This window comes from Triticum urartu, chromosome 2A (assembly GCF_056163025.1).
Source record: "Triticum urartu cultivar PI428250 chromosome 2A, HENAU_Tu73, whole genome shotgun sequence".
Lineage (NCBI taxonomy): Eukaryota > Viridiplantae > Streptophyta > Magnoliopsida > Poales > Poaceae > Triticum > Triticum urartu.
Genome location: NC_141874.1, coordinates 216394324 through 216419764, shown reverse-complemented (window position 1 = coordinate 216419764; position 25441 = coordinate 216394324). Strand labels below are relative to the sequence as shown.

General features: G+C 48.4%; 2 protein-coding genes across 2 annotated transcripts; one reads left to right on the top strand and one right to left on the bottom strand.

The window, feature by feature from the left end:
• Positions 1–920: 920 nt before the first annotated feature.
• LOC147984625 (uncharacterized) lies at positions 921–10630 on the bottom strand. The gene is made up of 2 exons (XM_087541182.1): positions 9539–10630; positions 921–1025 (listed from the first exon to the last, which is right to left on the bottom strand). The coding sequence occupies exons 1-2, from the start codon at positions 10628–10630 to the stop codon at positions 921–923; spliced, it is 1197 nt and encodes a 398-aa protein (XP_087397308.1).
• A 12001-nt stretch (positions 10631–22631) lies between these two features.
• LOC125532848 (AAA-ATPase At3g50940-like) lies at positions 22632–24483 on the top strand. The gene is made up of 2 exons (XM_087539786.1): positions 22632–23696; positions 23837–24483. The coding sequence occupies exons 1-2, from the start codon at positions 22674–22676 to the stop codon at positions 24212–24214; spliced, it is 1401 nt and encodes a 466-aa protein (XP_087395912.1). The 5' UTR covers positions 22632–22673; the 3' UTR covers positions 24215–24483.
• Positions 24484–25441: the final 958 nt, after the last annotated feature.

The following is a 25441-nucleotide window of genomic DNA, read 5'->3' as shown; positions in this document are numbered from 1 at the left end:
GAAGAAAACAAGTCTGGGAAACATCTAGAAGCTTCCATACTCATAATACACGCGCGGGACGCGAGAACGGGCAATTCTATTTACCACCTGCAGGCGGCAAATAGGAATGGCATTGCTGTGAGAGCGTCCCACTAGATGACCCCAGTTGGGCCGTCCCATGCTGGCCGCTGTTTCTTCTATATTTGTTTGTATTTCCTTTTGTTACATTTTTATATTTTTATTTTGTAGTTTTAATTTTACTTTTATTTTTCTTTTATTATTTTCTATTTCTTATGTATCATTCTAAAAGTTCACTGTGTATGACAAAAATGTCACCATATCTTCAGAAAATGTTCACCATATATTAAGAAAAAGTTCACCGTGCATTATAAAATGTTCATCGTATCTACTACCTATCTACTACCACTATAAAAGCACGAGAGGACGGAGAACCAAATCATTCTATCTATCGAAACCTGCAATCTGATGGTCTACATCCTCCAGCATACTAAACGCGTTTTATATTTTAATTACCCATCATGCCATTATGTTAATTAATTACCCATCATAATTAATTACCCACCATAGCATTGGGTTAACATCCTCACCAACACGTCGCTACCCTCTGCTCTCTCGCGACCACGCCCCCAGGGCAGTTTTCCATTGCCCAGCGCCCCACACCTCACCCCACCTCTTCCCTCCCCGCCAGCCACCGCCTGCCTCCATCTGCATGCGCCGCTGGACCGCCGCGTTCACGCGTAGCCCGGACTGCCGCCCACACTCCAGGCGCCCGGTCCGCCACGCCCACGCTTGAGGCGCCCGGGCCGCCCCGTCCACACTCCAGGCGGACCGCGGCGCCCACGCTCGAGGCTCCCGGGCCGCCCCGTCCATGCTCCAGGCGGACCACGACGCCATAGCTCCAGGCGCCCGGACCGCCACGCTCACGCTCCAGCCGCTCGGGCCGCCGCGTCCACGCACCGCCCGGACACAGGCACCGGCGCACCGCCGGTCCTCCACACTGCAGGTGCTTTCCCCTCACATTCTTCCTGGTTGCAGTGACAATTTTTGGTTTAATTGTACGCATGTTCAATACTACTGCCTTCTAATTTCTGCTGCTGTGAGTTCTAGGCTTGCTGTCAGTTCTAGGCTTGCTTCATAGAGTGCCATAGTTAAAACAGATGCAAACATATGTATTGCGGTAGTGGACTGCATAATGGGATAGTTGTACATAATGAGAAGATGATTCCGATCCGTCTATCTATGTTGAGGCTCCTGCACTTTATCAAGGTTGCTTACTCTGAACTCTGTAGTCGCACATTGTACATACTGTTCCAATGTCTGATTATTACATATGCTTTTTCACCTCTTTCTGTACTTTGTTGATTTTTCTTTAACATTTGTGTTTTTCCTAAAGGATGAGCAAGAGTAATCCAGATAAAGTTTCATGAACGACTATGCATCGCTCCCCATTTAAAGACATAACGAACTCGTCTATGATTGAGAATGCAAATGTCACTACTAATAGTCAAGAAGCAAAAAAGAATACATTGTATGCCCGAATGTCTGATGAGAAGAGAGCAGCATTCCTTGAAAAACGTCGTATGTCCCGACAAGAAAAGAAGTCTCAGGCTCTGAATATTGTTAATGGTCAACTAACAGTTGAGGCACATGCTCCGTTAGGATCCAAGGAATGTACATCTTTGAGAAGCATAACCAACACACACACAAATGGTATGTTCATACTCTGCATATCATAATTATTGAATGACCATTTACTCATTTTGCTAGGAGGTTTGTCTCCTGCGTTGTGTCAGATGCAACATGTACTGAAGCCGCAGGACGCCCTTGAACAACGGGATCTGCCGCCTTCCTTGGACTTCGCCGGCAAGGCGTGATCCGTCGTCGCCACCCCACTCCTCCCATGGGAGGATGCGGCTGCTATCATCAACCTCCGCTCCATGGGCGTACTCTCAAATTCAATATGTTAGATTTGCAGAGACTGATGTTGCATGACGCAAGAAGAAACATGTGGTTCTGTTGCGAATCACCATAGCGATGCAGTAGGTTTCCAGATTGATGCTATTGTTACTGCACATGAGGGAATACATGGTTATTATTTTGACCATATCGGTGCCATGGAAGCTGGAGAATTTTTATCTACTATACTTGTTCGTTGCCTGCATCATATTGCAGTTCCAAAGTCCACATAAGGTATTCCATTAACATTTAGTACACCATTTTTTCCGCCACTCGATCACATAATGAATATCATGAACATTCATACCAAGTTATTTTGTGTCCTGTCAGGAAGTTTAAATAATACATAATTCATTGGCGTGTACTCTGTCATAGGATGTTGCTTTACATGTAAGATTTTTATCCCCTTTCTAATGCTAATGATGAAGATAATCCTTTTGTGGAATTAAGCTTCATTTAGGGTGGATAATGTATGGCTGTGCATATATTGTGTATTTTTTATATTAAATGCATAAACTTTTCTGGTATTAAAACAAGTGAGATTGATTACAAATAAACAAGTTAGTTCAGCAACATTCACGTTTTACAACTGGAATCATTTTTGCCAGAGTTATTCCGACCTTTTGGCAAAGTGATTGATTTTTTCCTTTGCACTGCAGTTTGAGCGCACCATGTTTTAACTGAAAAGGCAGTTGTTGGTACAGTTAGAGTTCAAAGAGGTCCTCCGACGAGGGTGTGTCAAAACTCAACTAGGCGCTTCGGTGTCAATTGGTAAGAAGTTAGTGCCGTAGGAAGCTAGATAATTGGTGACATGTATAGCATCATAATTTGTAAACTACAACTTAGTGATTTTGTTTGAGGCTACAATTGGGTATCATATTCACTGATTGTTTTTTCATAAAATAGTTCATTGGGTGCTAGCTATCCCTGAAGACTGGTTGTTGTACATACTGGCTGTTGTACATATTTCAGAATATTTGGTTGCTTGCTAGAGAGTGCATACTGGCCGGTGTACAAATTTCAGAATATTTGCAGTACATAAATATCTTATGATGTTAAAAATTCACGGTGGTTCATTCGCTACTGTGACGCCCCTGATTCGATCGTACACTAATCATACACGCAAACGTGTATGATCAAGATCAGGGACTCACGGGAAGATATCACAACACAACTCTACAAATAAAATAAGTCATACAAGCATCATATTACAAGCCAGGGGCCTCGAGGGCTCGAATACAAGAGCTCGATCATAGACGAGTCAGCGGAAGCTACAATATCTGAGTACAGACATAAGTTAAACAAGTTTGCCTTAAGAAGGCTAGCACAAACTGGGATACAGATTGAAAGAGGCGCAGGCCTCCTGCCTGAGATCCTCCTAAACTACTCCTGGTCGTCGTCAGCGGGCAGCACGTAGTAGTAGGCACCTCCGGTGTAGTAGGAGTCGTCGTCGACGGTGGCGTCTGGCTCCTGGACTCCAGCATCTGGTTGCGACAACAAGAAAGAAAGGAAAGGGGGAAAAAAGGGGGAGAAAGCAACCGTGAGTACTCATCCAAAGTACTCGCAAGCAAGGAACTACACTACATATGCATGGGTATCAAATGGAATAAGGTATCATATGTGGACTGAACTGTAGAATGCCAGAATAAGAGGGGGATAACTAATCCTTTCGAAGACTACCCTTCTGGCAGCCTCCGTCTTGCAGCATGTAGAAGAGAGTAGACTGAAGTCCTCCAAGTAGCATCGCATAGCATAACCCTAACCGATGATCCTCCCCTCGTCGCCCTGTGAGAGAGCGATCACCGGTTATATCTGGCACTTGGAAGGGTGTGTTTTATTAAGTATCTGGTTCTAGTTGTCATAAGGTCAAGGTACAACTCCAAGTCGTCCTGCTACCGAAGATCACGGCTATTCGAATAGATTAACTTCCCTGCAGGGGTGCATCACATAACCCAAAACGCTCGATCCCATTTGGTCGGACACACTTTTCTGGGTCATGCCCGGCCTCGAAAGATCAACACGTCGCAGCCCCACCTAGACCAACAGAGAGGTCAGCACGCCGGTCTAAACCTAAGCGCCCAGGGGTCTGGGCCCATCGCCCTTAGCACACCTGCACGTTGCGTGGGCGGCCGGAAGCAGACCTAGCCTAGTAGGCGTTCCAGTCCAATCCAGCGTGCGCCGCTCCGTTGCTGACGTCACGAAGGCTTCGGCTGATACCACGACGTCGAGTGCCCATAACTGTCCCCGCGTAGATGGTTAGTGCATATAGGCCAGTAGCCAGACTCACATCAAATACCAAGATCTCGTTAAACGTGTTAAGTATTTGCAAACGCCGACCAGGGCCAGGCCCACCTCTCTCCTAGGTGGTCTCAACCTGCCCTGTCGCTTCGCCTCAAAGTAACAGTCGGGGGCCGTCGGGAACCCAGGCCCACCTCTACCGGCATGGAGCCACCTGCCCCTTCAGCCCCCATCTCCGAACAGTACCACAGGTAATGTAACTGTGTAAAGTATATAGTATATGCCCGTGATCACCTCCCGAAGTGATCACGGCCCAGTAGTATAGCATGGCAGACGGACAAGAGTGTAGGGCCACTGATGGAACACTAGCATCCTATACTAAGCATTAGGATAGCAGGTAATGGTAACAACAGTAGTAGCAAGGACAGGCTATGCATCAGGATAGGAATAACGGAAAGCAGTAACATGCTACACTACTCTAATGCAAGCAGTATAGAGAAGAGTAGGCGATATCTGGTGATCAAAGGGGGGGCTTGCCGGGTTGCTCAGACAAGGAGGGGTCGTCGATGTAGTCGATCACATGGGTACCGGCATCGGTCTCAGGGTCTACTGGAAAGAAGTAACGAAGGGGGAACACAATAAATAACAGAGCAACCAAATGTAACAAAAAGCAAGAAGCAACAATACGTTGTGCTAGAGGTGACCTAACGTAGGGATAGGTGGTACCGGCGAAGGGGGGAAACATCCGGGAAAGTATTCCCGGTGTTTCGCGTTTTCGGACAGATTAACCGGAGGGGGAAAGTTGCGTGTTTGCTATGCTAGGGATGTGTGGTGGACGAACGGGCTGCGTATCCGGATTCGTCTCATCGTTCTGAGCAACTTTCATGTACAAAGTATTTTCATCCGGGCTACGGATTATTTTATATTATCTTTCAAAGTGTTAAACATTTTCTAAAATTATTATTAATTCAAAATTTTGGAATTATGACGTCAGCCTGAGGTCATCATGATGTCAGCAGTCAACAGAGCATTGACTGGTCAAACTGATGTGTGGGTCCCGCTGTCATAGTCATAGTTTAATTAACAGGTATTAATTAACTAAACCAGTTAATTAGGTAAATTAAACAGAGGTAATTAAGTTAAGTTATTAATTAAACAGGGGCATGGGCCCCTAATGTCAGTCGCCCAGGGGGCCTTAGCGGGACGGGCGGAACGGGTGCGGGCGTGGGCGCCCGTGTGCGCCCGAGGCCACCAGAGGGGCGCCGGCCACGGCAGCTGGCCGGAGTAGGGCGGCGCGGCGACTGCCGTAGAGGCACGGGTGAGCGGAGCGCGAGCCGCACCAGCGCTAGGCGGCAGCGGGTAGAGCGTGCGCGGGACGACCACGGGCGCGTGGCTGGGCGCCTAACGCGCGCCGCGGGCACGGCAGTACGACAGTGAGCGCGAGCACTCGAGGGATAGGGCGCGGGGTGACTGCGGTGAGCAGCGACAAACGGGACCGCGGGGCGTGCACGGCGATGACAGGAACAAGGGGGAGATAGGAGGGGTTCTCACCCCCGTTTGCAGGGGATCAGGGTCGGCGAGGCTCGATGGAGCCGTCGAGGGAGAGGTGGGGAGGCGACACTGACGAGGTGGTGACGAGTGGCGACGACGTGACGGGTGGTGAAGGCGTCGCGGTCCGGCAACGGCGAGTGGCGAAGCTGGGGCGGCGCCAGGGGGCAGCGGCTTTGGGGTGTCGCCGCGAGGGAGGGCTTCGAGGGAAGAGGGGCGAGGCGACGGCGTGCGGCGGCGTCGGGAGGCTCCGGCGAGGGGAGGCCTGAGCGACGGTGCCGTCGGGGACGCGGCGGGGGAAGGGGGGAACGGCCCGATCCAGATCCACTCGGGGCGGGGTGGGGAGACGAGGTAGATCAAGGGAGGAGTGGGGGGTTACAGGCGACGTGGGTTAGGGTTTGGAGGGAGTTGGAGTGGGAGAGGCCTATGTAGGCCAGAGGCATGGGCCGGCCTGGTCAGTTGGTTGGCCGGCTGGGCCGGTTGGGTTGGCCCAGTTGGGCCATGGCCCAGGGGGGGTTTCTCTTTTTTTCTGTTTTGTTTTTATCTATTTGCATTTCTGTTTTTAAACATTTTAAATTATTTAGACATTTTATAAAAATGTGTTTGGTGCACCACAATTACCTTTGTAATATTTGGCAACCACCGAACATTTTTGTTTCAATTTTTGAAAACTTTTATTGCCGACATTAATTTTAAATTTGAATTTGACGCGGTTTGAACTAACGGACGTCTAGCAACAGTAATCGGGATGACAACGCATGATTAGCGTGGGATTACTGTAGCAAGATTACCCGGGCGTTACAAATCTCCTCCACTACAAGAAATCTCGTCCCGAGATTTAGGAGGTAGAAGGAAACAGTGCGGGGTATTCATCACGAAGACGATCCTCGTGTTCCCAGGTGGCTTCGTCTTCAGAGTGATTCGACCACTGGACCTTGAGGAACTTGATCGCCTTCTGACATGTGCGGCGTTCAGCTTGGTCGAGAATGCGGACCGGATGCTCTTTATAGGAGAGGTCTTGTTGCAATTCAAGCACTTCATGATCCACTGCTCGGATTGGGTCCTTGAAGCAGCGTCGGAGTTGTGACACGTGGAACACATCGTGAACCTGAGAAAGGTTCGGCGGAAGCTCCAGTTGATATGCCACCTTTCCACGCCTTTCGAGAATAGTGAAAGGACCAATATAGCGGGGAGTTAGATTTCCTTTGATCCCGAAGCGGTGTGCACCCTTCATTGGTGTAACTCGAAGATAAGCCTTTTCGCCAGGTTGATAGACCATGTCTTGGTGATGACGGTCATACTGACTTTTCTGACGTGACTGAGCAGTCTTGAGATTCTCGCGAATAATGCGAACTTGTTCTTCGGCCTGTTGGATAATATCCGGACCAAAGAGTGGACGTTCCCCCGTTTCTGACCAGTTCAGAGGGGTTCGACACTTTCGTCCATATAGCACTTCAAAGGGGGACATCTTCAGACTAGCTTGATAGCTATTATTATAAGAGAACTCGGCATATGGAAGAGATTCCTCCCATTTCTTGCCGAATGATATTACACAAGCTTGAAGCATGTCTTCGAGAACTTGGTTGACACGCTCAACCTGTCCCTGCAACTGAGGATGAAACGTAGTACTGAACGACAGATGAGTCCCCATAGATTCTTGGAAACTTGCCCAGAATCTTGAAGTGAATAAGCTGCCACGGTCTGAACTGATAACCAGTGGAATACCGTGAAGTGAAACAATTCTGCCCATGTAGAGAGTAGCAAGCTGACTAGCAGTGATTGTCTCTTTGACCGCCAGAAAATGTGCAACTTTAGAAAGCCGGTCAATGACGACAAGAATAGCATCATTACCTTTCTGCGACTTGGGAAATCCAGTGACGAAGTCCATCTCAACATGGTCCCATTTCCATTCAGGAATAGAGATAGGTTGCAGAGTTCCAGCAGGCCTTTGATGCTCTGCTTTGATTCGGCGACAAACGTCACACTCAGCAACATAACGAGCAATCTCCTGATTCATATTAGACCACCAGAATCTTTGACGAATATCCTGGTACATCTTTGTACTACCAAGATGGATGGACAGAGGCGTATCATGGGCTTCTTGCATAACCCTTTTAGTCTTATCCAGGTTTTTCTTCGAACATGGTACCACTAGGAGGCCTTTGAAATACAAGGCGCCATCGTCGGCGATAGTGAAGAATGAGGGCTTTCCTTCTGCTAGATGGCGTTTAATCTTATGGACTTCAGAGTCATAACCTTGAATAGTCTTTATACCAGCTACGAGATCTGGTACGACAGCCAGGGTATTTAGAGAACCCTTAGTAACAACAAGAAGATTCATCTTGCGGAACTCCGGGGGAGGGGGAGCGAGTGCTCCAGGAGGAACAATATGGAGGTTCAGCTTTCTAAATTCTTCGACAAGCGAGGGCTGAACTTTGTGAACCTGGAGGTGGTTGTAGTAAGACTTGCAGCTCAAGGCATCAGCCATTACATTAGCCTTGCCGGGGGTATAGGATATACCCACGTCAAAGTCTGCAACAGTCTCCATCCATCTTTGCTGACGGAGGTTCAGATCTGGCTGAGTAAACAGATACTTCAGACTTTGGTGATCGGTGAAGATCTCGCAACGATTACCGAGAAGGTAGTGTCGCCACTGCTTTAGTGCATGAATGACAGCAGCAAGCTCGAGGTCATGAACTGGGTAGTTTTCTTCATGAGGGTGCAGTTGACGAGAGGCATAAGCAATCACTCTGCGCTCCTGCATTAGGACACAGCCTAATCCTTGACGGGAAGCGTCGCAGTAAATGATGAAGTCCTTCTTAGTATCAGGTGGTGCAAGCACGGGGGCAGAAGTCAACTTGTCTTTGAGCGCCTGGAAACTTTCCTGACACTTGTCTGTCCATTCGAACTTGACACCCTTATGCAACAGATTAGTCAGAGGCCTGGCAATCTTGGAGAAGTTCTCGACGAATCGACGGCAATAGCTGGCGAGGCCGAGAAAACTTTGGGCTTGCTTCACATTCTTCGGAGGAGTCCAATCGAGAATAGCCTGAACTCGTTCAGGGTTGACGGCAATACCATTCTTGGAGATGACATGCCCAAGATAGGTTACTTCGGGGAGCCAGAATTCATACTTGGAATACTTAGCATACAGTTGATGCTCTCGAAGTTTTTCCAGCACAAGACGAAGATGTGCAGCATGTTCTTCTTCGTTCTTGGAAAATACAAGGATATCGTCTAGATAAACCACGACAAACTTGTCGAGGTAATCCATGAATATATAGTTCATCAGACGAGAGAAGGTGGCGGGAGCATTCGTTAAGCCGAATGACATGACGGTGTACTCGTATGATCCATACCGAGTCACGAAGGCGGTTTTTGGGATGTCCTCCTCACGAACACGGATCTGGTGGTAACCCAACCTCAAGTCGAGTTTGGAGAACACCGATGAGCTAGCCAGTTGATCATAAAGATCATTGATCCGGGGAAGAGGATATTTATTCTGAATGGTAGCTTGGTTTATAGGACAGTAGTCTTGGACTAATCGGTTTGTCCCATCCTTCTTCTTAACAAAGAGAGAAGGTGCTCCCCAAGGAGAGCAACTTGGGCGAATGAAACCTTTGACAAGAGACTTGTCGATTTCCTCCTTAAGCTCAATGAGCTCATGCGGCGGCATCTTATAGGGTCGTTTAGCTATAGGGGTGGTGCCGGGTTTCAAGTCGATGATGAATTCGACAGCTCTAGCAGGGGGAATCCCTGAAAGTTCTTCTAGGAAGACATCTTGGAATTCACGAACGACGGGAATGTTTTCAATGCCCTCAAGTGGTGCAGCGTTCAACGCATTCAAGGCATAAAGCCGTGCCTCGGCATTTTGCACCAGATGAGCTTGGTAAGTAACTATTTCGTCTGAAGGGTGTAGCAGATGGACGGTCTTAGTGGCGCAAACTATAGAAGCAGTATGCGCTTTTAACCAATTCATTCCCAGAATAAGATCAATGCTACATGACTTCAGTACGATGGGAGAGACAAGGAATTCCAGTCCTTCGATTTCTACAGGGACGTCATTGCAAATCATGGAGGTTCGACATTGGCCCGCAGGGGTGTGTACTAATAGTGAAGCATTCATGTCCTCACATTTAATGTCATGCAAGCATGCAAAACCTTCTGACATGAATGAATGCGACGCACCTGTATCAAATAAAACGGATGCTGGTACTGAATTTACGAGGAGGGTACCCATCACAGTAGCAGGCTGGTCTTGAGCTTCGCTCAGATCAACGTGGTTGGCATGAACACGACCATAAGACTTGGCATTGTTGCTGCGGGGCTGGTTGCTTCCACGGCCGGTTGTTGGAAGGGCCAGTCGATTCTGGTTCTGGTTGCATTCCCTAGCACGGTGCCCTGGTTGTCCACACCTGAAGCACAACCCATTATTGGGAATGGGAACAGGAGCTTGTGGTGGTGGAGCTGGGAGTCTTGGCTGCCTAGTCGGAGGAGCAGGCAGACGAGGTGCAGCATAGGTCTGCCTTGGGGTAGGTGCATCTGGCTGGTACAAGCTATTGGGAATCCATATCTTGCGCTTCTGCGAGGACGGGCCCGAAGATGAGCCCGTGTCACGGTTGCGCCTGTGAGAACTCTGGTATTCCTGCAGACCAGTTTCGACATTGATGGCCTTGTTTACCAGAGTGGCGAAATCAGCAAAGTCATGCACTAGAACTGCGAGCTTGATGTCAGCTTGAAGGCCATCACGAAACTTCTCCTGTCTGCGTGCATCAGTTGCAATGTCTTCTTCAGCATAGCGGGACAAGTCAAGAAACTCCCGCTGGTAAGCTTCCACAGTTTTGTTGCCTTGGGTGAGGTTGCGGAACTCACGCTTCTTCCGGTCCATGACTCCCTGAGGAATGAAGCGAGCACGGAAGGCAGCTTGGAAGTCTGGCCAGGTGATGATTGTTCCAGCTGGCAGAGTACGCCTGTGGCTATCCCACCATTGAGCCACGGGTCCCTTCAGGAAGAAGGAAGCAAAGGTGACATAGCTGGCAGGGGCTACATCAGCAGACTCCATCTCATAGGTGATGTCACGGAGCCAGTCATCAGCATCCAGAGGCTGAGTTGAGCTGCGATACACAGTTGGGTTCAGGCGCATGAAATCCTGCAGAGTTACTAGGGTTGGCTGCTGGTTCATATTGGGGCGAGGAAACTGAGCCATCATATTCTCCATGAACTGGCGATTCATCTCAAGCTGTTGGATCATACCAGCCATGTACTCAGGCGGCGGTGGGCGGTTGCCACCACGTCCACGACCACCTGGTCTAACCATCCTGCTAATATATAACAGGGGTAGTTCAGCATCGAGAAATTTTGCAAGGACAAGAATCATTCGTGATGAAACATGCACAATGAAAGCAGCACGATAGATACTACATAGTAGACGGCATATCTTATAAAAGAGATCATGCATAGAGTTCGGTACACAGAGTTCAGTACATAGACTAATACATCATAGGCGGCACGCAGGCTCACGGCGAATGCATCTAACACTAATAAGCAAGTCTACGTCAGTCCCATGCGGTACTGCGGAGGTAGGTGTAGCCCGACAGCTGGTAGTGACGCGAAGGGAAGACCTCCACGCGAGTAGCCTGGGGTCCGCGGATACTCCGGTGCGGAACTCGATGCGTAGGTGGCAGGAGAGGACCCAATGCAGGAGAGTAGCCTCTCACATCTGGCCAGCCGACGCCCTGGGGCATCACGGTCCGGGCAGGGTAGATCGCAGAACGCGACAGATCCCTAGAGCGGACAGAGAGGTGCAACAGCGTCAGAGCACGATACAGGTGCTGACAGGTGGTGTACAACTCGTGGCGAAGAGCTCGGTTAGCTCTATCCAGCCCATCAGCATGCAGAACCAGGTTCTGATGGTAGAAGGGCTCTCGGGTGACAGTGGAGTAGGCAGCAATGTAGTATCCCTCCGCACCAACATCGGATGCGATAGCAATGTGCCTGAAGGGGGAGGTGTCCAACTCCTGATACTCTCCACGAAGACGTGTTAGAGCAGCATAAGCAGCATTGTGGACCGCCATATCGATAGTCACTCCAACACCATGAGCAGTGTGCAACACAGTAGTGGAGTCATACTCCCGAGAGTAGAGGTGGACGATGGCACGGTACTGCTCCTGGTTGAAGTCTTGATACTCCTCATAGACGGTGTACTCAGGGTGCCAGCGATAACCCAGATAGGTCATCATCTCAACCAACACAGCAGGTGATCCTAAGGCACCAATGGCCGTTGTGTGGCGCACGACCTGCCTCATGGGTTCCATCTGAAAACAAAGATGTTTTCACAGGAGTTAAATGACAATGTGGATAATGTTCAAATACTACTCCAAAGAATAACTAGGGCTTATCCAACTTTGGGGTGAACGTGGTCACGGGATCCTAGTGTTAGAGTTAGTAAAATCGTTTAACCCGAGTAGGAGAGAGTTCAGTGTCCCAGAGTAAGGATCGAGGAGTAAAAGAGCCTAATACCACCCAGATGGCGATGTGGGCCCGTAAGGCACACAGCCATGTTAGTAAAAAAATTTGTAATGTCTAGACTCAACTTCGGCCAAGGAGTGTGGAAGGGGGATTCCTACAGGCAGTCGGCTCTGATACCAACTTGTGACGCCCCTGATTCGATCGTACACTAATCATACATGCAAACGTGTACGATCAAGATCAGGGACTCACGGGAAGATATCACAACACAACTCTACAAATAAAATAAGTCATACAAGCATCATATTACAAGCCAGGGGCCTCGAGGGCTCGAATACAAGAGCTCGATCATAGACGAGTCAGCGGAAGCTACAATATCTGAGTACAGACATAAGTTAAACAAGTTTGCCTTAAGAAGGCTAGCACAAACTGGTATACAGATCGAAAGAGGCGCATGCCTCCTGCCTGGGATCCTCCTAAACTACTCCTGGTCGTCGTCAGCGGGCAGCACGTAGTAGTAGGCACCTCCGGTGTAGTAGGAGTCGTCGTCGACGGTGGCGTCTGGCTCCTGAACTCCAACATCTGGTTGCGACAACCAGAAAGAAAGGAAAGGGGGAAAAAGAGGGAGAAAGCAACCGTGAGTACTCATCCAAAGTACTCGCAAGCAAGGAACTACACTACATATGCATGGGTATCAAATGGAATAAGGGTATCATATGTGGACTGAACTGCAGAATGCCAGAATAAGAGGGGGATAACTAATCCTTTCGAAGACTACGCTTCTGGCAGCCTCCGTCTTGCAGCATGTAGAAGAGAGTAGACTGGAGTCCTCCAAGTAGCATCGCATAGCATAACCCTAACTGATGATCCTCCCCTCGTCGCCCTGTGAGAGAGCGATCACCGGTTGTATCTGGCACTTGGAAGGGTGTGTTTTATTAAGTATCTGGTTCTAGTTGTCATAAGGTCAAGGTACAACTCCAAGTCGTCCTGTTACCGAAGATCACGGCTATTCGAATAGATTAACTTCCCTGCAGGGGTGCACCACATAACCCAACACGCTCGATCCCATTTGGCCGGACACACTTTTCTGGGTCATGCCCGGCCTCGAAAGATCAACACGTCGCAGCCCCACCTAGACCAACAGAGAGGTCAGCACGCCGGTCTAAACCTAAGCGCCCAGGGGTCTGGGCCCATCGCCCTTAGCACACCTGCACGTTGCGTGGGCGGCCGGAAGCAGACCTAGCCTAGTAGGCGTTCCAGTCCAATCCAGCGCGCGCCGCTCCGTTGCTGACGTCACGAAGGCTTCAGCTGATACCACGACGTCGGGTGCCCATAACTGTCCCCGCGTAGATGGTTAGTGCGTATAGGCCAGTAGCCAGACTCAGATCAAATACCAAGATCTCGTTAAACGTGTTAAGTATTTGCGAACGCCGACCAGGGCCAGGCCCACCTCTCTCCTAGGTGGTCTCAACCTGCCTTGTCGCTCCACCTCAAAGTAACAGTCGGGGGCCGTCGGGAACCCAGGCCCACCTCTACCGGGATGGAGCCACCTGCCCCTTTAGCCCCCATCTCCGAACAGTACCACAGGTAATGTAACTATGTAAAGTATATAGTATATGCCCGTGATCACCTCCCGAAGTGATCACGGCCCAGTAGTATAGCATGGCAGACGGACAAGAGTGTAGGGCCACTGATGGAACACTAGCATCCTATACTAAGCATTAGGATAGCAGGTAATGGTAACAACAGTAGTAGCAAGGACAGGCTATGCATCAGGATAGGAATAACGGAAAGCAGTAACATGCTACACTAATCTAATGCAAGCAGTATAGAGAAGAGTAGGCGATATCTGGTGATCAAAAGGGGGGGCTTGCCTGGTTGCTCAGACAAGGAGGGGTCGTCGATGTAGTCGATCACAGGGGTACCGGCATCGGTCTCAGGGTCTACCGGAAAGAAGTAATGGAGGGGGAACACAATAAATAACAGAGCAACCAAATGTAACAAAAAGCAAGAAGCGGCAATACGTTGTGCTAGAGGTGACCTAACGTAGGGATAGGTGGTACCGGCGAAGGGGGGAAACATCCGGGAAAGTATTCCCGGTGTTTCACGTTTTCGGACAGATTAGTCGGAGGGGGAAAGTTGCGTGTTTGCTATGCTAGGGATGTGTGGTGGACGAACGGGCTGCGTATCCGGATTCGTCTCGTCGTTCTGAGCAACTTTCATGTACAAAGTATTTTCATCCGGGCTACGGATTATTTTATATTATCTTTCAAAGTGTTAAACATTTTCTGAAATTATTATTAATTCAAAATTTTGGAATTATGACGTCAGCCTGAGGTCATCATGATGTCAGCAGTCAACAGAGCATTGACTGGTCAAACTGATGTGTGGGTCCCACTGTCATAGTCATAGTTTAATTAACATGTATTAATTAACTAAACCAGTTAATTAGGTAAATTAAACAGAAGTAATTAAGTTAAGTTATTAATTAAACTAGTTAATTAATTAACATTATTATTATTATTAATGTTATATATATCTATATTTATTTTAACAGGGGCATGGGCCCCTAATGTCAGTCGCCCAGGGGGCCTTAGCGGGACGGGCGGAACGGGTGCGGGCGTGGGCGCCCGTGTGCGCCCGAGGCCACCAGAGGGGTGCCGGCCACGGCAGCTGGCCGGAGTAGGGCGGCGCGGCGACTGCCGTAGAGGCACGGGTGGGCGGAGCGCGAGCCGCACCAGCGCTAGGCGGCAGCGGGTAGAGCGTGCGTGGGACGACCACGGGCGCGTGGCAGGACGCCTAACGCGCGCCGCGGGCACGGCAGTACGACGGTGAGCGCGAGCGCTCGAGGGATAGGGCGCGGGGTGACTGCGGTGAGCAGCGACAACCGGGACCGCGGGGCGTGCACGGCGATGACAGGAACAAGGGGGAGATAGGAGGGGTTCTCACCCCCGTTTGCAGGGGATCAGGGTCGGCGAGGCTCGATGGAGCCGTCGAGGGAGAGGTGGGGAGGCGACGCCGACGAGGTGGTGACGAGTGGCGACGACGTGACGGGTGGCGAAGGCGTCGCGGTCCGGCAACGGCGAGCGGCGAAGCTGGGGCGGCGCCAGGGGGCAGCGGTTTTGGGGTGTCGCCGCGAGGGAGGGCTTCGAGGGAAGAGGGGCGAGGCAACGGCGTGTGGCGGCGTCGGGAGGCTCCGGCGAGGGGGGGCCTGAGCGACGGTGCCGTCGGGGACGCGGCGGGGGAAGGGGGGAACGGCCCGATCCAGATCCACTCGGGGCGGGGTGGGGAGACGAGGTGGATCGAGGGAGGAGTGGGGGGTTACGGGCGACGTGGGTTAGGGTTTGGAGGGAGTGGGAGTGGGAGAGGCCTATGTAGGCTAGAGGCATGGGCCGGCCTGGTCAGTTGGTTGGCCGGCTGGGCCGGTTGGGTTGGCCCAGTTGGGCCACGGCCCGGGGGGGGGGGGGGTTTCTCTTTTTTTTTTCTGTTTTGTTTTCATCTATTTGCATTTCTGTTTTTAAACATTTTAAATTATTTAGACATTTTATAAAAATGTGTTTGCTGCACCATAATTACCTTTGTAATATTTGGCAACCACCGAACATTTTTGTTTCAATTTTTGAAAACTTTTATTTCCGACATTAATTTTAAATTTGAATTTGACGCGGTTTGAACTAACGGACGTCTAGCAACAGTAATTGGGATGACAAGGCATGATTAGCGTGGGATTACTGTAGTAAGATTACCCGGGCGTTACAGCTACCCTCCTCATTCGGTGTTCCACCTCACCACTCCCCAGCAGTGGGAGCGGAGCAGCCGACGGGTTCCTGGCTTACCTGCCTCACAAAGAGGTAGTCATGATTGAACCTGAAAAAATGCTGCTTCCTGTATACATTAGTAGAGGAAAAAATGACTTGATTTCTGTAGGACTGTCTTGTGGATTAAGTGGATATGTAATATCCTTTTAAAAAAGTGGATAGATGATGTACTATTCTTGATTGCAGCTGGTGCTTTTTTTGGAAATTTGATAACACCACAAGCAGCAATCGATTTTGAAAGCCAAAAAACATCCAAAACATGTACAGTGGGAGTACTGCCAGTTTAGGAGCAAAGTAACCATTACTAGAGTAATGAATATGAGAAATGAATAGTTGATGAAACTGAGCACTGTTGTAATTCTCGACAGTGAAATGGTCTTTTTTTGTCCCAGTAAAGGTTGGAGGTAGAATCAGCTTCAATATCGAGTACCCAATTGTAGAGAAGACGAAAGGAGGCACAACATATATGGAAGTACGAACTCTGGCAGTAACAATTTTATGTTTCCAAGTTAGGTTGATGATATTCAACTTAATAGAACCCAAACTTTTGTTGTTGAGTTCAATATACAGTGTCCCGTGTATAGTTTTTAAGGTGTCATGTTTCTCAAGAGAATACATCTGCACGTAAGGAACTAGCTACCGGTATCAATCTAAATGAACAAGCTCATAAGCAGGCTTTGCTTTTGATTCATTCATTTTATACTTTTGTTGGAGCATAGTTCCATTCATATTTTTGATATACTTATTTTTCTGTATCACTTACATTTTTTGTTTAGCAAAGTGATGTCCCTCTTGAATAATCATATGCTGCTATCCGTTCAGACATTGCACTTAGCAAATGTAATCTTTTATGGGATTAGATGTGATTTTCTGTTTTATTATACTGATTGTGACATCAATGGGATATTGCGTACAATGTTCTAATGTTAAGATGTTGTAAGTACTCACTGTGGTTTCGACATGATGCTTGGTATATGGAGTCTATAGTATCAATGTGATGCATAAGCCTTTCCAAATTAAATCAACTTGTATGAATTCTTTCCTCTCTTATCGCATGCTTAAGTTTCTTGCTCGTGTTTAGTATGATGCGCAAGAGAGTTGATGCCCACCGAGTTCCAACTCTGAAAGATGTGCATCTCATTATACCTAAAGCACACCCCAAGTAGCAAATCCTGAATGGGATGATGTCTTTTTTTCTTCTGCCGTCGTCGATTACCAGCTCGTGTTCCAAAAAACAAAGACAACTGACTACCTTTCAAACCACTAAAGCATATTATTTAGTTTTTCTAACGCTCAAGATAATGATAATGCATATATCTACAAGAACTGGTCTGATTATTTTGCTTTTAGTTTATTGCACTCATGGAATGCGAAGGAACTAAATCAACCAATTTGCAGGGTCAATATTCATTATTTCATGATTTTATGTTCTACTATGCAAAAACTTAGATTGACTTGCTATTTTCATTCAGGATGGTGACCAGATAAGGAAGCAATTTTTGGTGCACCTACTCAACTACATCAACAGTGAAGCTACACACAACATTTCGGATGTTTAAGAGAATTGATCAGCTTCATCAGGAAATACTGCTATAATTTTTTGGCTCTATGAATATGATGAGTCGATGATACATTGAAGTGTCTTCTTGATTTATAATAGTACTTTTTAGTGCAATCAAAATATCTTTCTTGGTATGTTAATTCTTACATATATATTAGTTGAGACGTGCATTTGCACGTGCACGCTTACTAGAACTAAGAAATTGTTCTGTGTGTTTTACAAAAAAATTCAGCATATACTAAAAAAACTTCACTGTATGAAAAATGTTCACAGTATATGAAAACATATTCATTCTGTATTTTGGAAAATGTTCACTGTACATTTAAAAAACAATTATAGTACCCAAAACTGAAAGAGGTGAAAAAAGAAAACAGGAAGGGAAAAAAGGTACGAAAACAACGAAAAAAGGGTTCACTATAGTGAAACGGTTAACTACAGTGAACTGACTGCTACAGTGCGAGTGAACGCTATTGGGCCAGCCCATTGCAGCTGCAACCTGTGTGTAGTCGCCACTATCTGCCGCATGCGGATGCAACTAGGAGCTCTCCGAGAAGACTGCATGCAGGATACGCACGCAGTGCAAAGGGAAGAACAAAAAAATTAAAGGAGTCAGCGAGTTCCTACGTACTATGTGTGCTAGGTGGATATGCGTCGTTTGCAAAAATGCCTATAAGCGGTGCCTAAAACACCAAAGAAGAATTGGCCTTTAAGATTTGATCGGTTTTAGAATCCGATGCAACACAGACTAGCAAACATCTTAAGAGCCTACATGGGCTGCATGGTCAAGTACTAGGGTGCCCTTTGATCAAGGATTATCTACCGCGACATCGGACCATGGCCTGATCCAGCTCGAGCTCAACCCGGCCGCGCAACGGGATCAAATACGGGACAAAATTTCCGCTATGAAATTGCCCGGGAGACCCATGAGGAGCTGAGGAGCACTATTGCTACTTCCTGGGCGGCTTCTTTGGACGGGGAGAGAGTAGAGGACCTAAAAATCAAGCTAGCGGACCTGTCAAATAATCTGAGGAGATGGGACAGAAGGACCTTTGGGTCAGTTCGTAGGGAGATCAAGGAGTTAAAACAGAAGCTAGAGCAAATGCGCAATGAACAGGGGCGTTCGGGCCCAAGTCACGAGGAGAAGAAGGTGAATGAAAGGTTGGTGGAACTATACCACAGAGAAGAGTTACTATGGAGATAACGATCAAGGATAGAGTGGCTTTCGGTGGGCGATAAGAACACGAAATTCTTTCATATGAGAGCGAGCATGAGGAGAAAAAAGAACATGATAAAGGCCCTGATGAGTTCACTGGGGGTACAGGTGGATGATCCGGAGGAACTAAAGGAGATGGTCACGCTTTTTTACAAGAATCTGTACACAACAGAGGGAGTGACGGACATGGAGGTTGTTCTTTGCCATGTTCCAAGAAAGGTTACCCCGGAGATGAATGGTATACTTTGTGCAGATTATTCGGATGAAGAGGTCAAAACCGCTCTTTTCCAGATGTTTCCCACAAAATCCCCAGGTTCGGATGGCTTTCCAGCTCACTTTTATCAATGCCATTGGGATGTGTGTGGAGCAGAAGTTACAATGGCTGTTCTCCGGATAGTCAGAGGGGAGGAGGATGCAGAGTGTATCAATGATACTTTCTTGGTTCTTATACCAAAGGTAATGAGCCCAACCTTGTTAACTCAGTTCAGGCCTATAAGTTTGTGTAATGTATTGTATAAAATTACTTCGAAAGTGATTGCAAACAGGCTGAAGCAAATACTGCCGGAGATCATTTCAGAGGAGCAATCGGCTTTTGTGCCGGGCAGATTTGATAAGTGATAATATAATCACGGCATATGAATGTCTGCATTTTATGAAGGGGAGTAAATCCAAGAAGAATAGTCATTGTGCTCTGAAATTAGATATGATGAAAGCCTATGACAGGCTAGAATGGGACTATCTACAAGCAATGATGGAGAGATTTGGTTTTGCTCAACAGTGGATTAATGTGGTAATGAATATGATCAAGTCAGTCTCTTTCTCGGTTCTATTTAATGGAGAAAAGTTGGAGGAGTTCACACCGAGCAGAGGTATTCGGCAGGAGATCCTATTTCCCCTTATCTCTTTTTGATAGCAGCGGAGGGCCTTTCGTGCCTACTGAAATCAGTTCCTCAGTCGTCAGCTTTCACAGGAGTCCAAGTGGCACCGACAGCTCCGGTTGTTAACCACTTGCTTTTTGCTGATGATAGCCTCTTGCTGTTCAAGGCGAGAACAGAAGGGGCAGAAGTGGTGTCAAACCTGTTGGATACATACTGCAATGCATCGGGGCAACGAGTGAATAATGAAAAGTCGTCAATTTTCTTTAGCAAAGGTTGCCCACAGGCTACAAGGGACGGGATCAAAAACACTTTGCAGGTTTTTGATGAGCAACTCACTGATCGGTATCTAGGGATGCCAACGGATGTTGGGCAGGCTAAGAATGGTACTTTCAAGTATCTAAAGGACAGGGTGTGGGAGAAAATCAAAGGATGGATGGAGAAACTTTTGTCATATGCGGGTAAAGAGGTGTTAATCAAGGCAGTGGCTCAGGCTATACCCGTATATTTTATGTCATGTTTCAGGCTCCCTAGGGGTATTTGTGAAAGTATCACATCGCTGATCAGGCAATTCTGGTGGGGAAGTAAAAGAGGGAAGAGGAAACCATGCTGGATATCTTGGGATGTATGCACTAAACCGAAGTATTTGGGAGGACTAGGCTTTCGATACATTGATCTTTTTAACCTCTCTTTACTGGCTAGACAGGCTTGGCGGATCATACACACCCCCTCTACATTAAGTGCCAGGATTTTGAAAGCCAAGTACTACCCTGACTCGTCCTTTCTTGAGGCCGAGCTAGGCAGCAGGCCCTCACAAATATGGAGATCTATCTTGGACGGGAGAGGAGCTTTAGTGCAAGGTTTGATCCAGAGGATCGGAACAGGAGAGGAGACACGAATATGGGACCAAAACTGGCTACCCCGATCGGGCCTAATGAGACCAATTGCGTGTCTGGCGGCGGATAGACCAGCACGTGTCGCTGAACTTATTGACCCAACCTCGGCAAAGTGGAAGGAGGACAAGGTTCGTGCGACTTTTCTGCCAGTTGATGCAAATGTGATACTTAAAATCCCGCTGTGTACTAGAAGAGTTGATGATTTTTGGGCTTGGGGGAGGACGAACGAGGCGTTTTCTCAGTAAGGTCAGTCTACAAATTTTTGTTGAAAATGAAACTGCAAGGCGAAGCATTACTGCAACCGGTTGGAGGACACTCAAATGAGGCAGATGAAGAAGTAGCCTGGACGTCCCTGTGGCACATTAAAGTCCCATCAAAAATCAAGGTATTCTTATGAAGACTATGCCATGAAACAATTCCAACAGCCGGGGTGCTACACCACCGGAATATGTCTGCTACGAGTGTGTGCGCTTTCTGTTCTGCTCAAGATGACTGGAAGCACGCACTAGTAGATTGCGTGATGGCCAGGAGTATATGGTCACTGTGCTCGGAGGATATGGTGGAGACTATGCTGGGCAATCTTTCTATGGATGCAAAAAACTGGATCTTCACATTGCATGAATCGTTGCCGCAGGGGGAATTCATAAGAATGGTGGTGACACTTTGGGCAATCTGGCGAGCAAGAAGGAGAGCTATACATGAAGAGATATTTGATAGTCCTTTTACTACTAACTCTTTTATACTCTCCTTTTGAGGGATTTGGAGATGATCGATAGAGGAGCGGGCAGTGTTATGAAGCGTGCTAGCTTGGGACAGCATACATGGATGCCTCCGCAAGAGGGTCATGCAAAGATGAATGTAGATGCGGCTGTATCCCAGCAAGGGGAGTTTGGTGCCGTGGGAGCAGTGTGCCGAGACCACAGGGAAGTTTTCTTGGGTGCTTCGATCTTAAAACTCGAGTTTATCACGGATGTGAGCACACTAGAGGCAATAGCAGTAAGGGAAGGCCAATCTCTGGCTGAGGATTTATATGAGAACTCTATTCAATTGCTACAGATTGCAAGAAGGTGGTTGAAGATGTGCAGAAGAACTCGGCGGCTGGCTATGGAGCTATAGTGCATGAAATAATACTTCGTGCAAACTCTTTCCTTTCATGTAAAGTAGTTCATGAGTTTAGAAGCTTGAATTTCGAGGCTCACAATCTTGCTAGATATCCTTAGATTTTGGTCGTCATGTATGGCTAGGACAACTAGGAAATCTTGATTTTCTTTTTGTAAACATTATGGACGATGAATAAAGCATGCGAGATTGTCTCAAAAAAAAAATCTACCGCGGTGAAGTTTGGCATGTGGGGCCGGAGATAACTAAAGTCACGTAAGAATCGGAAACAAGGACTAAAGTGCAAAATGAAAATCTGGCCCAACGGTTTCAACATATACTACTTACTTTACTAGTGATGAGAATCCCCTAAAAAAAACTAGTGGTGAGAAGGCAAAACTGTATCCAAAGGTTTTTTTACATTTCGTAGGTCAGTACCTAGTGGGATTTCTGAGAATTGCTTCGTGTTTTTTTGGTTTCCTGACTTTTTGTAATTAATTAAAATTCATTGGCAAGGAGACTGCGAGAAAAGAGAGAGATGTGGGTAGCGTGCACCGCTCACCAATGCCTCCAGAACGCGACAATATGGCACCAAGAAAAGCCTGCCCTTGCTTTTTTATTTTCACAGTTTCAGCCTGCTGCCGCTGCTGCTGCTGCAGGCCTCCAGAGGGGAGCTGATAGAAGATGACATGAACCCCATGCATGCTTTCCAGAGTTCCTCCTGCTTTCCTCGCGCTCGCCGACGAGGCCAATCACCAAACCGGAACCCTGGAAGGCCTGCAAACTATCATCTGAATCGAATCGCTTCCCATTTTTAGCCACCTGTCCGTCCGCCCCCTCTTGTTTTTACTGCCGCGCGCCGTAAATTCAACGGTCAATGGAACAACGACACCGCAGTGAGCGCGCTGTGGGGATAAAATTAGAGACCTCTCGGCAGAGCAGAGGAAGCTACACGCGCACACTTCCTACACTGCCTCCTCTTCTCTTGGCTGCTCGTCGCCAATGGAGCTCCCGTCCGCGGCTTCCTCGCCCTCCGCCTACAAGCTGGTGGACACGTGCAAGAAGGCGGCGGCCACGGCGGCGTCCGTGACCGCCTACGCCGTGCTGGCGCGCGGCATGGCGCGGGAGCTCCTGCCGCCCGACCTCTGCGCCGTCGTCAGCTGGGCCGCCTCGCTCGTGCGCGGCCACCTCCAGCCCCCGCCCGCCCAGCGCCGCACCGTCGTCGTCAAGCGCCTGGACGGCTGCGCCATCAGCTGCGCCAACTTGAACTCCTTCTACGACGACGTCAACGACTACCTCGCCACCAGGATCGACCCGCAGTCCATGCGCCGGCTCTGCCTCAGCGGCGCCGGGGCCAGGAAGGTCATGTCCATGGACACCGGCGACTCCATGACCGACGTCTTCGAGGGCGTCCGGTTCACGTGGACGTCCGTCTCGGGGGAAGGCCGCAAAGGCCCGGACTCGCTGGAGCTCACCTTCGACGCGGAGCACACGGACATGGCGCTGGGCACGTACGTGCCCTCCATCACGGCCGCGGTGGAGCAGGCGCGGCGTCGGGACTGCAAGCTCAAGATCTTCATGAACGAGGGCTCGTCGTTACGCGGGATCAGCCACAACCACCCGGCCACGTTCGACACGCTCGCCATGGACCCGCCCACCAAGCAGGCCCTCATCGCCGACCTCGACAGGTTCTTGAAGCGCAAGGAGTACTACCGGCGGATCGGCAAGGCATGGAAGCGCGGCTACCTTCTCTACGGCCCGCCCGGCACCGGCAAGTCCAGCCTGGTGGCCGCCGTGGCTAACTACCTCCGCTTCAACCTCTACGACCTCGACCTCTCCGAGGTGCGCTACAACGCCGAGCTGCAGAAGCTGCTCATCGGCATGCCCAACAGGTCCATCCTTGTCATCGAGGACATCGACTGCTGCTTCAGCGCCACGTCCAGGGAAGGTGGCAAGGAGCGCAAGACGCTGGCGCGGGCCGACTATGGCCATGGCGACGATGACTCTGACGACTGCTCGAACAAGGTACGTTGCATAGGAACAAAACAAGCATCGATCTTTGATTGGTGAACACACACACACACACACACACACACACATTAGTAGTATCTTCTTCTGACGAGTGTCTGAACATTCTGCCTCTGAATGCCAACATGGAATGGCAGAGTATCACACTGTCGGGGCTGCTCAACTTCATCGACGGGCTGTGGTCGACGAGCGGCAAGGAGCGCGTCATCATCTTCACCACCAACTACAAGGATCGCCTCGACCCGGCGCTGCTGCGTCCTGGGCGCATGGACATGCACGTCTACATGGGCTACTGTGGCTGGGAGGCGTTCAGGACGCTAGCCCGGAACTACTTCCTCGTCGACGACCACCCTCTGTTCCCGGAGATACAGGAGCTGCTTGCCGAGGTGGAGGTGACGCCAGCCGAGGTGTCCGAGATGCTGCTGCGGAACGAGGACGCCGACATTGCGCTCCTCGGGCTGGTTGAGTTTCTCACAGCCAAGAAGCAGGGAGGAAAAGATTCAGTCAAGGCATGAAGGGGAGCAGTGCATTCACCAGCCAGTGAAAGGAAAAGGATCAATGCTTTCTGTTTTGCGAGTAATTTGCAGTGTGGACGAATCTTGTCCTTCTAATTTCTATGTTTAATTGTTAGTCCTAGCGATCTTTATCCTGTTGGCAAGCATCGGTACCTGCTGTGTTAACCGCTGCTATGTCGTTCTTTACCCAGTAGCAGTTGTTTGTCTCCAAATGTTTGGGAACTGATTTGGACTTCAGTGGTGGATTATTTCGGAATGAAATGCGTTATTACTCCATTATCTCAAAGTGGTTGCACACTTTAGGCCAAGAACTCGAAAACTGATTAAATTTAGTTCATAAACTCGTTTATTTGATCATATAAGACACAAAACTGATCAAACTAAGTAATTTTTGCATGGGCTTTTTTGCCATATTATTCTAAACTGAACATAAACATCGCGGTTGCCATTATCTCAAAGTGGTTGCACACTTTAGGCCAAGAACTCGAAAACTGATTAAATTTAGTTCATAAACTCGTTTATTTGATCATATAAGACACAAAACTGATCAAAGTAAGTAATTTTTGCATGGGCTTTTTTGCCATATTATTCTAAACTGAACATAAACATCGCGGTTGCCATGTATACAAAAATAAGGGTTGCGCAATGCCACACGTTGGCACGTTGCATTGGGTGGGTGGGTGGGATTCAAAATCACGCCCTAAGAAGGGACAAGTGACGCGAATCAACCTGTGGTTGAGTTGGTTAGGTGGATAGTGGTATTCCCAACCCACCAGGGTTCAAATCCTGGTGCTCGCATTATTCCTAAATTTATTTCAGGATTTCCGGCGATGCGCTTTCAGTGGGAAGAGACGTTCCCGTCGACGATGAAGCGCCTACGGTGACTTCGTAAATCTTAATATGAGCGCTTGTGTCTGTACTGATGCTAAAAAAAGGGACAAGTGGCTAGCTGACCACTATTGTGTTACAACATCCTATACTTTCTGCTCTCAAGCTTAAATACATGTGCATGAATAGTAGTAAATTTAGAAAATACTCTTTCTGGTCCTTTTTAGCCTACATATAAGTTTTGTCTAGAGTCAAAGTATCTCTAGTTTGATCAAACTTATGGAAAAAAAGTATCAGCATTCACAATGCCAAATCAATATTTTTAGATCCATTATGAAATGTAGTTTCATAATGTATATATATATATTTGGTTTTGTAGATGCTGATATTTTTAATATA

Bases quoted from the DNA above. Each gene is read 5' to 3' on its own strand.
- LOC147984625 (XM_087541182.1), bottom strand. From the start codon at position 10,630: ATGGACCGGAAGAAGCGTGAGTTCCGCAACCTCACCCAAGGCAACAAA. The intron at 1,026-9,538 runs GTTCGTGAATTC...CACTGCAACCAG, and splicing joins GCATTGAAAACATTCCCGTC to GAAGAATGTGAGGGGAAAGC.
- LOC125532848 (XM_087539786.1), top strand. From the start codon at position 22,674: ATGGAGCTCCCGTCCGCGGCTTCCTCGCCCTCCGCCTACAAGCTGGTG. The intron at 23,697-23,836 runs GTACGTTGCATA...ATGGAATGGCAG, and splicing joins CTGACGACTGCTCGAACAAG to AGTATCACACTGTCGGGGCT.